This window comes from Pseudophryne corroboree, chromosome 7 (assembly GCF_028390025.1).
Source record: "Pseudophryne corroboree isolate aPseCor3 chromosome 7, aPseCor3.hap2, whole genome shotgun sequence".
Lineage (NCBI taxonomy): Eukaryota > Metazoa > Chordata > Amphibia > Anura > Myobatrachidae > Pseudophryne > Pseudophryne corroboree.
The window spans coordinates 517,303,117-517,317,667 of NC_086450.1; the positions used below are offsets into that span (position 1 = coordinate 517,303,117).

Genomic DNA, 14,551 nt, shown 5'->3' on the forward strand with positions numbered 1-14,551 from the left:
TGCGAGGTCAGAAAGCTATTATCGATTGGTGCCAATCCGCTGACGCTCCATCATATCCCATTGTTATCCTGTGGATAACCTGTGGACTCTTGCCGGAGAAAACACAGGCGTGTCCAAGCGTTTGCAGGGCGGGTGTCTGACGTCAATTCCGGCCCCAGACAGGCTGAAGTGATCGCAGCGGCTGAGTACGTTCTGGGCTGCGCAGAGACTGCACAAGATCTGTTTGTACAGCTCTGCTACACATGCGATCACACACTTGCAAAGCTAAAATACACTCCCCCTATAGCGGCGACTATCTGACCGCAGCAGCGCAAAAATCGCCTGCTAGCGATATGGTCTTAATCAGGCCCATGATTTTGCCCAATTGCAAACTTTTGTGGTCTGGTTTGCTAAGAATTCTGAATAACCCCCTGAGAATCTGTGGCCCTCATTCCGAGTTGATCGGTCGCAAGGCGAATTTAGCAGAGTTACACACGCTAAGCCGCCGCCTACTGGGAGTGAATCTTAGCTTCTTAAAATTGCGACCGATGTATTCGCAATATTGCGATTACTAACTACTTAGCAGTTTCAGAGTAGCTTCAGACTTACTCGGCATCTGCGATCAGTTCAGTGCTTGTCGTTCCTGGTTGACGTCACAAACACACCCAGCGTTCGCCCAGGCACTCCCACCGTTTCTCCGGCCACTCCTGCGTTTTTTCCGGAAACGGTAGCGTTTTCAGCCACACGCCCCTGAAACGCCGTGTTTCCGCCCAGTAACACCCATTTCCTGTCAATCACATTACGATCGCCGGAGCGAAGAAAAAGCCGTGAGTAAAAATACTTTCTTCATAGTAAAGTTACTTGGCGCAGTCGCAGTGCGAACTTTGCGCATGCGTACTAAGCGGATTTTCACTGCGATGCGATGAAAAATACCGAGCGAACAACTCGGAATGAGGGCCTGTATACGATGTGCTACAATGTAACAGCCACAGTGTTTTTCAATACAAGTTCTGTACTGCTCCGGATACAGACTCCGTCACACACAGTATACACCCGTCATATCACATTACTCAGCGCAGACTCCTCGTTGCTTGCCGGTGCGGAGGGATGTGTGGTCGGGGGACTCCGTGGTACCAGTCATCATAGGGGCAGGTAAAAGCTGAGTGCTTGCTGCAGTTTCCATGTGTGATGGACGGGAGCCTCACCTGTGAATCTGGGATTGGAGGGGTTAAGTAGGACACAGCCAGAATGATGAGTGTAGAACATAAGAAGAGGATAATTGCGAAGTAGAGGTAATGCACGCCACAGATCAGCACAGGGCAGGCACTGGGCACAGCACAGCTTCCTGTTCCAAAGGCAAATTCAGGCACCATGCGGCACAGACCCAGGAACAGCCCTCCAATCAGACCCCAGAATGCGCCCTGTGGAGAGAGAGAGACCGTTATAGCTGGTATTAGGCACCATGTGACACAGACCCCCCAATCAGACCCCAGAATGCATCCTGTGGAGAGAGAGAACATTATGGCTGGTATCAGGCACCATGTGACACAGACCCCCCAATCAGACCCCAGAATGTGCCCTGTGGAGAGAGAGACCGTTATAGCTGGTATCAGGCACCATGTGACACAGACCCCCCAATCAGACCCCAGAATGTGCCCTGTGGAGAGAGAGAACATTATGGCTGGTATCAGGCACCATGTGACACAGACCCCCCAATCAGACCCCAGAATGTGCCCTGTGGAGAGAGAGAACATTATGGCTGGTATCAGGCACCATGTGACACAGACCCCCCAATCAGACCCCAGAATGTGTCCTGTGGAGAGAGAGACTGTCATAGCTGGTATCAGGCACCATGTGACACAGACTCCCCAATCAGACCCCAGAATGTGCCCTGTGGGGAGAGAGACTGTCATAGCTGGTATCAGGCACCATGTGACACAGACCCCCCAATCAGACCCCAGAATGTGTCCTGTGGAGAGAGAGACTGTCATAGCTGGTATCAGGCACCATGTGACACAGACCCCCCAATCAGTCCCCAGAATGTGCCCTGTGGAGAGAGAGACTGTTATGACGCGTATCACACGTGTGAGGGATGGTGGGTGCATCATGGTAGATGGAGCAGTGTGTATGAGGCAGAGATTTGTCAGGACGTGTAATCAGGATTTATGTGACCAGAGTAAGACAGATGGTGACCAATCACATGTAGCCATCCTCCGGGTATTGTTACTGGAAGAACTCGGTGTGACATGATGCTCTGCTTCTGGGGGAACAAGATGGTGGGATGCTCAGTGTGCGAGGTGACAGATTGGGAGGGTGCTGTCGGGGGGTGCTCTGTTTGAGGGGTGACAGATTGGGAGGGTGCTGTCGGGGTGCTCGGTGTGCCGGGTGGCAGATTAGGAGGGTGCGGTCGGTGTGCGGGATGACAGATTGGAGGGTGCTGTCGGGGTGCTCGGTGTGCGGGGTGACAGATTGGGAGGGTGCTGTCGGGGTGCTCAGTGTGCCGGGTGACAGATTGGGAGGGTGCTGTCGGTATGCGAGGTGACCGATTAGGAGGGTGCTGTCGGGGTGTGCGTGGTGACAGATTGTGAGGTTGCAGTCGGTGTGCGGGGTGACAGATTGGGAGGGTACTGTCGGGGGGTTTGGGGTGCGGGGTGACAGATTTGGAGAGTGCTGTCGGGATGCTCGGTTTGCGGGTGACAGATTGGGAGGGTGCTCGGTTTGCGGATGACAAATTGGGGGGGTGCTGTCGGGGTGCTCTGTTTGTGGGATGACAGATTGGGGGGCTGCTGTCGGGGTGCTCTGTTTGCGGGGTGACAGATTGGGAGGGTGCTGTTGGGATGCTCGGTTTGCAGGGTGACAGATTGGGGGGGTGCTGTCGGGGTGCTCTGTTTGCGGGGTGACAGATTGGGGGGGTGCTGCTGGGGTGCTCTGTTTGCGGGGTGACAGATTGGGGGGCTGCTGTCGGGGTGCTCTGTTTGCGGGGTGACAGATTGGGAGGGTGCTGTTGGGATGCTCGGTTTGCAGGGTGACAGATTGGGGGGGTGCTGCTGGGGTGCTCTGTTTGCGGTGTGACAGATTGGGGGGTGCTGTTGGGGTGCTCGGTTTGCAGGGTGACAGATTGGAGGGGTGCTGTTGGGGTGCTCGGTGGGCGAGGTGACAGATTAGGAGGGTGCTGTCGGGATGCTCGGTGGGCGGGGTGACAGATTGGGAGGGTGCTGCCGGGGTGCTCTGTTTGAGGGGTGACAGATTAGGAGGGTGCTGTCGGGGTGCTCGGTGTGCCGGGTGGCAGATTAGGAGGGTGCGGTCGGTGTGCGGGGTGACAGATTGGAGGGTGCTGTCGGGATGCTCGGTGGGCGGGATGACAGATTAGAAGGGTGCTGTCGGGATGCTCGGTGTGCGGGGTGACAGATTGGGAGGGTGCTGTCAGGATGCTCAGTGTACGTGGTGACAGATTGGAGGGTACTGTCGGGATGCTCGGTGTGCGGGGTGACAGATTGGGAGGGTGCTGTCGGGATGCTCGGTTTGCGGGGTGACAGATTGGGAGGGTGCTGTTGGGGTGCTCGGTGTGCGGGGTGACAGATTAGGAGGGTGCTGTCGGGATGCTCGGTGTGCGGGGTGACAGATTGGAGGGTGCTGTTGGGGTGCTCGGTGTGCGGGGTGACAGATTAGGAGGGTGCTGTCGGGATGCTTGGTGTGCGGGGTGACAGATTGGAGGGTGCTGTCGGGATGCTCGGTGTGCGGGGTGACAGATTAGGAGGGTGCTGTCGGGATGCTTGGTGTGCGGGGTGACAGATTGGGAGGGTGCTGTCGGGGTGCCCGGTGTGCGGGGTGACAGATTAGGAGGGTGCTGTCGGGGTGCTCGGTGTGCCGGGTGGCAGATTAGGAGGGTGCGGTCGGTGTGCGGGGTGACAGATTGGAGGGTGCTGTCGGGATGCTCGGTGGGCGGGATGACAGATTAGGAGGGTGCTGTCGGGATGCTCGGTGTGCGGGGTGACAGATTGGGAGGGTGCTGTCAGGATGCTCAGTGTACGTGGTGACAGATTGGAGGGTACTGTCGGGATGCTCGGTGTGCGGGGTGACAGATTGGGAGGGTGCTGTTGGGGTGCTCGGTGTACGGGGTGACAGATTAGGAGGGTGCTGTCGGGATGCTCGGTGGGCGGGATGACAGATTAGGAGGGTGCTGTCGGGATGCTCGGTGTGCGGGGTGACAGATTGGGAGGGTGCTGTTGGGGTGCTCGGTGTGCGGGGTGACAGATTAGGAGGGTGCTGTCGGGATGCTTGGTGTGCGGGGTGACAGATTGGAGGGTGCTGTTGGGATGCTCGGTGTGCGGGGTGACAGATTGGAGGGTACTGTTGGGATGCTCGGTGTGCGGGGTGACAGATTGGAGGGTACTGTCGGGATGCTCGGTGTGCGGGGTGACAGATTGGAGGGTGCTGTTGGGGTGCTCGGTTTGCGGAGTGACAGATTAGGAGGGTGCTGTCGGGATGCTCGGTTTGCGGAGTGACAGATTAGGAGGGTGCTGTCGGGATGCTCGGTTTGCGGAGTGACAGATTAGGAGGGTGCTGTCGGGATGCTTGGTTTGCGGGGTGACAGATTGGAGGGTGCTGTCGGGATGCTCGGTTTGCGGGGTGACAGATTAGGAGGGTGCTGTCGGGATGCTCGGTTTGCGGGGTGACAGATTAGGAGGGTGCTGTCGGGATGCTCGGTTTGCGGGGTGACAGATTAGGAGGGTGCTCTCGGGGTGCTCGGTGTGCGGGGTGACAGATTGGGAGGGTGCTGTCGGGGTGCTCGGTGTGCGGGGTGACAGATTGGGAGGGTGCTGTCGGGATGCTTGGTGTGCGGGGTGACAGATTGGAGGGTGCTGTCGGGGTGCTCGGTGTGCGGGGTGACAGATTGGGAGGGTGCTGTCGGGATGCTCGGTGTGCAGGGTGACAGATTGGGAGGGTGCTGTCGGGGTGACAGATTAGGAGGGTGCTGTCGGGGTGCTCGGTGTGCCGGGTGGCAGATTAGGAGGGTGCGGTCGGTGTGCGGGGTGACAGATTGGAGGGTGCTGTCGGGATGCTCGGTGGGCGGGATGACAGATTAGGAGGGTGCTGTCGGGATGCTCGGTGTGCGGGGTGACAGATTGGGAGGGTGCTGTCAGGATGCTCAGTGTACGTGGTGACAGATTGGAGGGTACTGTCGGGATGCTCGGTGTGCGGGGTGACAGATTGGGAGGGTGCTGTTGGGGTGCTCGGTGTGCGGGGTGACAGATTAGGAGGGTGCTGTCGGGATGCTCGGTGTGCGGGGTGACAGATTGGGAGGGTGCTGTTGGGTTGCTCGGTTTGCGGGGTGACAGATTAGGAGGGTGCTGTCGGGATGCTCGGTTTGCGGGGTGACAGATTAGGAGGGTGCTCTCGGGGTGCTCGGTGTGCGGGGTGACAGATTGGGAGGGTGCTGTCGGGGTGCTCGGTGTGCGGGGTGACAGATTGGGAGGGTGCTGTCGGGATGCTTGGTGTGCGGGGTGACAGATTGGAGGGTGCTGTCGGGGTGCTCGGTGTGCGGGGTGACAGATTGGGAGGGTGCTGTCGGGGTGCCCGGTGTGCGGGGTGACAGATTAGGAGGGTGCTGTCGGGGTGCTCGGTGTGTCGGGTGGCAGATTAGGAGGGTGCGGTCGGTGTGCGGGGTGACAGATTGGAGGGTGCTGTCGGGATGCTCGGTGGGCGGGATGACAGATTAGGAGGGTGCTGTCGGGATGCTCGGTTTGCGGGGTGACAGATTGGGAGGGTGCTGTTGGGTTGCTCGGTTTGCGGGGTGACAGATTAGGAGGGTGCTGTCTGGATGCTCGGTTTGCGGGGTGACAGATTGGAGGGTGCTGTTGGGATGCTCGGTGTGACAGATTAGGAGGGTGCTGTCGGGATGCTCGGTTTGCGGGTGACAGATTGGAGGGTGCTGTCGGGGTGCTCGGTGAGCGAGGTGACAGATTAGGAGGGTGCTGTCGGGATGCTCGGTGTGCGAGGTGACAGATTGGGAGGGTGCTGTTGGGTTGCTCGGTTTGCGGGGTGACAGATTAGGAGGGTGCTGTCGGGATGCTCGGTTTGCGGGGTGACAGATTAGGAGGGTGCTGTTGGGATGCTCGGTGTGCGAGGTGACAGATTAGGAGGGTGCTGTCGGGATGCTCGGTGTGCGAGGTGACAGATTGGAGGGTGCTGTTGGGTTGCTCGGTTTGCGGGGTGACAGATTGGGAGGGTGCTGTCGGGGTGCTCGGTTTGCGGGGTGACAGATTAGGAGGGTGCTGTCGGGATGCTCGGTTTGCGGGGTGACAGATTGGGAGGGTGCTGTTGGGTTGCTCGGTTTGCGGGGTGACAGATTAGGAGGGTGCTGTCTGGATGCTCGGTTTGCGGGGTGACAGATTGGAGGGTGCTGTTGGGATGCTCGGTGTGACAGATTAGGAGGGTGCTGTCGGGATGCTCGGTTTGCGGGTGACAGATTGGAGGGTGCTGTCGGGGTGCTCGGTGAGCGAGGTGACAGATTAGGAGGGTGCTGTCGGGATGCTCGGTGTGCGAGGTGACAGATTGGGAGGGTGCTGTTGGGTTGCTCGGTTTGCGGGGTGACAGATTAGGAGGGTGCTGTCGGGATGCTCGGTTTGCGGGGTGACAGATTAGGAGGGTGCTGTCGGGATGCTCGGTGTGCGAGGTGACAGATTAGGAGGGTGCTGTCGGGATGCTCGGTGTGCGAGGTGACAGATTGGGAGGGTGCTGTTGGGTTGCTCGGTTTGCGGGGTGACAGATTAGGAGGGTGCTGTCGGGATGCTCGGTTTGCGGGGTGACAGATTAGGAGGGTGCTGCCGGGGTGCTCGGTTTGCAGGTGACAGATTGGAGGGTGCTGTCGGGGTGCTCGGTGAGCGAGGTGACAGATTAGGAGGGTGCTGTCGGGATGCTCGGTGAGCGAGGTGACAGATTGGGAGGGTGCTGTTGGGTTGCTCGGTTTGCGGGGTGACCGATTGGGAGGGTGCTGTCGGGGTGCTCGGTTTGCGGGGTGACAGATTAGGAGGGTGCTGTTGGGTTGCTCGGTTTGCGGGGTGACAGATTAGGAGGGTGCTGTCTGGATGCTCGGTTTGCGGGGTGACAGATTGGAGGGTGCTGTTGGGATGCTCGGTGTGACAGATTAGGAGGGTGCTGTCGGGGTGCTCGGTTTGCGGGGTGACAGATTAGGAGGGTGCTGTCGGGATGCTCGGTTTGCGGGGTGACAGATTGGGAGGGTGCTGTCTGGATGCTCGGTTTGCGGGGTGACAGATTGGAGGGTGCTGTTGGGATGCTCGGTGTGACAGATTAGGAGGGTGCTGTCGGGGTGCTCTGTTTGCGGGGTGACAGATTGGGAGGGTGCTGTCGGGATGCTCGGTGTGCGGGGTGATAGATTGGGAGGGTGCTGTTGGGGTGCTCGGTGTGCGGGGTGACAGATTAGGAGGGTGCTGTCGGGATGCTTGGTGTGCGGGATGACAGATTGGAGGGTGCTGTTGGGATGCTCGGAGGGCGGGGTGACAGAGTAGGAGGGTGCTGTCGGGATGCTCGGTGAGCGAGGTGACAGATTAGGAGGGTGCTGTCGAGATGCTCGGTGAGCGAGGTGACAGATTGGGAGGGTGCTGTTGGGTTGCTCGGTGTGCGGGGTGACAGATTGGGGGGGTGCTGCCGGGGTGCTCGGTTTGCAGGGTGACAGATTGGAGGGGTGCTGTTGGGATGCTTGGTTTGTAGGGTGACAGATTGGGATGGTGCTGTTGGGGTGCTCGGTTTGCAGGGTGACAGATTGGGAGGGTGCTGTTGGGATGCTTGGTTTGCAGGGTGACAGATTGGGAGGGTGCTGTTGGGATGCTTGGTTTGCAGGGTGACAGATTGGAGGGGTGCTGTTGGGGTGCTCGGTTTGCAGGGTGACAGATTGGAGGGGTGCTCGGTTTGTGAGGTGACTGGTTTGGAGAGGGGTGTCTGAATACTTGGGTGATAGGTTGGTTGGGGGCTGGGTATTGGATTTGGAGGAAGATGTGATCTCTCTATACATTTGCACGTTGGTGAAATACAGGGAAGGGATCTTACTGGTTCATTCACTCTCTTCACAAACAGCGCCAGGAAGAACACCGCCGCGATGGGTGGAGCCAGGAAACTGGCCACAGACTGAATATAATCAAACAATTGTCCCCCTTGTGCAGCCTGAACCACTGGAATCCATGCGATGCTGAAGATCACCAGACATACTGTCCACACTCTGGAAGAGAAGAGAGGGTTACGCCATTGTCTGAACGCTGGAGACTCCTCTGCTTCTGGCACTCAGCCGCTTACCTGCCCACCAGAAGCAGCTCTCTCTCCGGGGCCAGAGGTCTCAGCTTCCTCCAAACATCCATTGTGAAGAGCGTGCCACTGCTGTTAAATATAGAGGCGAGACTGCTCATGAGAGCCGCGAGCATGACCGCCAGCATCAGCCCTCGGAGACCTGAGACATAAGAGAGGATGCAGTTATAGCCCAGTGTGTCCGGAGCTAGCCAGCAACATTAGGGTTAGCCTAGGAGGTCTGGCCACACACTATCCAACGTGTTCCTCCATCTGACCAGCATGTCTGACACCAAGCCCACCTCCCACAGTACACACAGCAGCCAACTTCTCTCCAGCTGATGTCACAAAAGTAAGTGGACCTCCGTCGCCTGTCACATGTGGCCTAGAGTAGCTGGTGTGGGCTGGGGTCCAGGTCATAGGGTCCAGAATAGAGCAGACGGAGGATCCAGGAGTCTTCCGTGGAAAGGAAGAAGAGATGTTATCAGGCAGAGGACCAAGGAGACTTCACGAGGTTGTCCAGTAGGTGAAAGGCCCATGCCTTGCACAGGATTCAGATACCAATGGAGCTTGGCACAGGCACCAAGCAAGTGCGTGGGAGCAGTCTGAGTATCCGAAGGCAGACAAGAGTCTGTATTTTGCTGCACGATCCAGCGGGAATAGAAGTAGGTGGAGACTGTCTACATTTGTTAACCAGAACAGTTGAAAACGATCCCCTTACAATTAAATTATAATCATTCAATTCTGGTGGTTAAATCAAACATGTCTGGAGCAAATGGCTGATTGCTACCACAAATTACCCGATTTATTGTTCCAACCACCAAGCTATAGTAGTTGGTTGTAATAATAATCAGCTAATGTGTGGTCAGCTTTAGTGATAGTCTGGGAAAACTGGAAAGTATGACTTTGGGTTAGTTTGGGAGAGCTGTTGAGATCTGGTTAGTTTGCACTAGGGTTTCTCTAGGAGAACTGGGAAGAATAAGGTGGTGGTAGTCTGGGAGAACTGGGAAGAGTGAGTCGGTGTTAGTCTGGGAGAACTGGGAAGAGTGAGTCAGTGTTAGTCTGGGAGAACTGGGAAGAATGAGGTGGTGTTAGTCTGGGAGAAATGGGAAGAATGAGGTGGTGGTAGTCTGGGAGAAATGGGAAGAATGAGATGGTTAGTTTGTGAGAACTGGGAATAATGAGGTGGTGGTAGTGTGGGAGAACTAGGAATAATGAGATGGTTAGTCTGGGAGAGCTGGGAATAATGGGGTTATGTTAGTCTGGGAGAACTAGGAAGAATGAGGTGGTGGTAGTCTGGGAGAACTAGGAAAAATGAGGTGATGTTAGTCTGGGAGAACTGGGAATAATGAGGTGATGTTAGTCTGGGAGAACTAGGAAGAATGAGGTGGTGGTAGTCTGGGAGAACTAGGAAAAATGAGGATGTTAGTCTGGGAGAACTGGGAATAATGAGGTGATGTTAGTCTGGGAGAACGGGGAAGAATTAGTTGTGTTAGTCTAGGAGAACTGCTGAGATCTGGTTAGTTTGCACTAGAATTTCTCTGGGAGAACTTGGAAGAATAAGGGTGGTGGTAGTCTGGTAGAATTAGGAAGAATGAGTTATGGTTTGCCTGGGAGAAATGTTTATCTGGTTAATTTGCACTATGATTTCTCTGGAAGAACTAGGAATAATGAAGTGTGCTAGTCTGGGAAAACTGGGAAGAATGAGGTAGTGTTAGTCTGGGAGAACTGGGAAGAACAAGGCGGTGTTAGTCTGCGAGAACTGTTGAGATCTGGTTTGTTTGTACTAGGGTTTGTCTGGGAGATCCGGGAAGAATGAGGTGGTGTTAGTCTGGGGGAACTCTGAAGAATGAGGTGATGTTGGTCTAGGAGAACTGGGAAGAATTAGGCGGTGTTAGTCTGGGAGAACTGGAAGAACGAGGTGGTGTTAGTCTGCAAGAACTGTTGAAATTGGTTTGCTTGCACTTGGGTTAGCCTGAGTAGGACTGTGAAGACCAGAAAGACTGGGTTAGGGTTAGTCTGCTTACCTTTCCGGTTAGGAATAGGATAGTAAGGGGGATAATGCAACTAGCTGCAATAACACGTTCACATGGGATAACACGGCTAAACGCAACACAACGCATGGGCGAGTATTTTGCTTGCCAGCGGGCTTGGTGGCTTGCCACAGGTCCTATTCACACTCAATGGGTGTTGTGGACACCCACGAATGGGAATAGTCCTTGTTGGTCGGCATACCGACTGTCCGACTATTGAGTGTGCAGGATCCCTGCGTCGGTGTTGTGACCATCCCGTCATGACATATGGTGTGATTGTTAGTGTGGGGAGGAATGGGTTACAGCTAGTGTGGGAAAAGTGTGACATCTGGTGTGATTGTGTTAGTGTGGGGAATGGGTTACAGTTAGTGTGGGAGGAGTGTGACATCTTGTGTTAGTGTGGGGAATGGGTTACAGTTAGTGTGGGAGGAGTGTGACATCTGGTGTGATTGTGTTAGTGTGGGGAATGGGTTACAGTTAGTGTGGGAGGAGTGTGACATCTGGTGTTAGTGTGGGGAATGGGTTACAGTTAGCGTGGGAGGAGTGTGACATCTGGTGTGACAGTGTGGGGAGGAGTGGGACATCTGGTGTGATTGTGTTAGTGTGGTGAATGGGTTACAGTTAGTGTGGGAGGAGTGTGACATCTTGTGTTAGTGTGGGGAATGGGTTACAGTTAGTGTGGGAGGAGTGTGACATCTGGTGTGATTGTGTTAGTGTGGGGAATGGGTTACAGTTGGTGTGGGAGGAGTGTGACATCTGGTGTGACTGTTAGTGTGGGGAGGAATGGGTTACAGTTAGTGTGGGAGGAGTGTGACATCTTGTGTTAGTGTGGGGAATGGGTTACAGTTAGCGTGGGAGGAGTGTGACATCTGGTGTGACAGTGTGGGGAGGAGTGGGACATCTGGTGTGATTGTGTTAGTGTGGTGAATGGGTTACAGTTAGTGTGGGAGGAGTGTGACATCTTGTGTTAGTTTGGGGAATGGGTTACAGTTAGTATGGGAGGAGTGTGACATCTGGTGTGATTGTGTAAGTGTGGTGAATGGGTTACAGTTAGTGTGGGAGGAGTGTGACATATGGTGTAACTGTGTTAGTGTGGGGAGGAATGGGTTACAGTTAGTGTGGGAGGAGTGTGACATCTTGTGTTAGTGTGGGGAATAAGTTACAGTTAGTGTGGGAGGAGTGTGACTGTGTTAGTGTGGGGAGGAATGGGTTACAGTTAGTGTGGGAGGAGTATGACATCTGGCATGACTACATGTCGGGAGGAATGAGTTACAGTTAGTGTGGGAGGAGTGTGACATCTGGTGTGACTGTGTTAGTGTGGGAAGGAATGGGTTACAGTTAGTGTGGGAGGAGTGTGACATCTTGTTTTGGTGTGGGGAGGAATGAGTTACAGTTAGTGTGGGAGGAGTATGACATCTGGCATGACTACATGTCGGGAGGAATGAGTTACAGTTAGTGTGGGAGGAGTGTGACATCTGGTGTGACTGTGTTAGTGTGGGAAGGAATGGGTTACAGTTAGTGTGGGAGGAGTGTGACATCTTGTTTTGGTGTGGGGAGGAATGGGTTACAGTTAGTGTGGGAGGAGTATGACATCTGGCATGACTACATGTCGGGAGGAATGAGTTACAGTTAGTGTGGGAGGAGTGTGACATCTGGTGTGACTGTGTTAGTGTGGGAAGGAATGGGTTACAGTTAGTGTGGGAGGAGTGTGACATCTTGTTTTAGTGTGGGGAGGAATGGGTTACAGTTAGTGTGGGAGGAGTGTGACTGTGTTAGTGTGGGAAGGAATGGGTTACAGTTAGTGTGGGAGGAGTGTGACATCTTGTTTTGGTGTGGGGAGGAATGGGTTACAGTTAGTGTGGGAGGAGTGTGACTGTGTTAGTGTGGGAAGGAATGGGTTACAGTTAGTGTGGGAGGAGTATGACATCTGGCATGACTACATGTCGGGAGGAATGAGTTACAGCAGAGGTTCTCAAACTCGGTCCTCGGGAGCCCTCACAGTGCATGTTTTGCAGGTAACCCAGCAGGTGCACAGGTGTATTAATTACTCAGACATATTTTAAAAGGTCCACAGGTGGAGCTGATTATTTAACTTGCGATTCTGTGAGGAGACCTGCAAAACATGCACTTTGTGGGCCCCCGAAGACCGAGTTTGAGAACCTCTGAGTTACAGTTAGTGTGGGAGGAGTGTGACATCTGATTTGACTGTAAGTGTGGGGAGGAATGGGTTACAGTTAGTGTGGGAGGAATGTGACATCTGGCGTGGCTGTGTTAGTGTGTGGAGAAACGGGTTACAGTTAGTCACATCAGCTGTCACACTCCTCCCACAATAACTGTAACCCGTTTCCCCACACACTAACACAGTCACGCCAGTTGTCACGCTCCTTCCACACTAACTGTAACCCACTCCCCCCCACACTATTACAGTCACACCAGATGTCACATTCCTCCCACACTAAGTGTGGGGAGGAATGGGTTACAGTTAGTGTGGGAGGAGTGTGACATGTGGTGTGACTGTTAGTTGGAGAGGAATGGGTTACAGTTAGTGTGGGAGGAGTGACATCTGGTGTGACTGTGCTAGTGTGGGGAGGAATGGGTTACGGTAATGTTGGAAGAGTGTGACTGTTAGTGTGGGGAAGAATGGGTTACAGTTAGTGTGGGAGGGGTGTGACATCTGATGTGACGGTAAGTTTGAGGAGGAATGGTTACAGTTAGTGTGGGAGGACTATGACATCTGGCGTGACTGTGTTAGTGTGGGGAGGAATGGATTACAGTTAGTGTGGGAGGATTTGTCATCTGGTGTGACAGTGTTAGTGTGGGGGAATGGGTTACAGCTAGTGTGGGAGGAGTGTGACATCTGATGTGACTGTGTTAGTGTGAGGGAGAATGGGTTACAGTTAGTATGGGAGGAGTGTGACTGTGTTAGTGTGGGGAGGAATGGGTTACAGTTAGTATGGGAGGAGTGTGACTGTGTTAGTGTGGGGAGGAATGGGTTACAGCTAGTGTGGGGGGAATGTGACATCTGGTGTGACTGTGTTAGTGTGGGGGGGAATGGGTTACAGTTAGTGTGGAAGGAGTGTGACATCTGGCGTGGCTGTGTTAGTGTGTGGAGAAACGGGTTACAGTTAGTCACATCAGATGTCACACTCCTCCCACAATAACTGTAACCCACTCCCCCCCACACTATCACAGTCACACCAGATGTCACATTCCTCCCACACTAAGTGTGGGGAGGAATGGGTTACAGTTAGTGTGGGAGGAGTGACATCTGGCGTGACTGTGCTAGTGTGGGGAGGAATGTGTTACAGTTCGTGTTGGAGGAGTGTGATAACTAGTGTGACTGTAACCCATTCCTCCCCACACTAGCACAGTCACACTAGTTATCACACTCCTCCAACACGAACTGTAACACATTCCTCCCCACACTAGCACAGTCACGCCAGATGTCACTCCTCCCACACTAACTGTAACCCATTCCTCCCCACACTTAGTGTGGGAGGAATGTGACATCTGGTGTGACTGTGATAGTGTGGGGGGGAGTGGGTTACAGTTAGTGTGGGAGGAGTGTGACATCTGGTGTGACTGTGTTAGTGTGGGGAGGAATGGGTTACAGTTAGTCTGGGAGGATTTGTCAACTGGTGTGACTGTGTTAGTGTGGGGGGAATGGGTTACAGTTAGTGTGGAAGGAGTGTGACATCTGGCGTGGCTGTGTTAGTGTGTGGAGAAACGGGTTACAGTTAGTCACATCAGCTGTCACACTCCTCCAATAACTGTAACCCGTTTCCCCACACACTAACACAGTCACGCCAGATGTCACGCTCCTTCCACACTAACTGTAACCCACTCCCCCCCACACTATTACAGTCACACCAGATGTCACATTCCTCCCACACTAAGTGTGGGGAGGAATGGGTTACAGTTAGTGTGGGAGGAGTGTGACATGTGGTGTGACTGTTAGTTGGGGAGGAATGGGTTACAGTTAGTGTGGGAGGATTTGTCATCTGGTGTGACAGTGTTAGTGTGGGGGAATGGGTTACAGCTAGTGTGGGAGGAGTGTGACATCTGATGTGACTGTGTTAGTGTGAGGGAGAATGGGTTACAGTTAGTATGGGATGAGTGTGACTGTGTTAGTGTGGGGAGGAATGGGTTACAGCTAGTGTGGGGGGAATGTGACATCTGGCGTGACTGTGTTAGTGTGGGGGGAATGGGTTACAGTTAGTGTGGAAGGAGTGTGACATCTG

At 54.4% G+C, this 14,551-nt stretch overlaps 1 protein-coding gene across 1 annotated transcript in view; it reads right to left on the reverse strand.

Moving 5' to 3' along the window:
• Positions 1-14,551, reverse strand: part of SLC5A2 (solute carrier family 5 member 2) — a 76,689-nt gene that overhangs the window by 9,364 nt on the left and 52,774 nt on the right. Inside the window, exons 10-12 of the mRNA XM_063935503.1 lie at positions 8,290-8,440; positions 8,047-8,215; positions 1,185-1,400 (exon numbers count right to left, since the gene is read on the reverse strand). Of these exons, the coding sequence (XP_063791573.1) occupies positions 1,185-1,400; positions 8,047-8,215; positions 8,290-8,440 (536 nt within the window). The remainder of the gene's footprint in view (positions 1-1,184; positions 1,401-8,046; positions 8,216-8,289; positions 8,441-14,551) is intronic.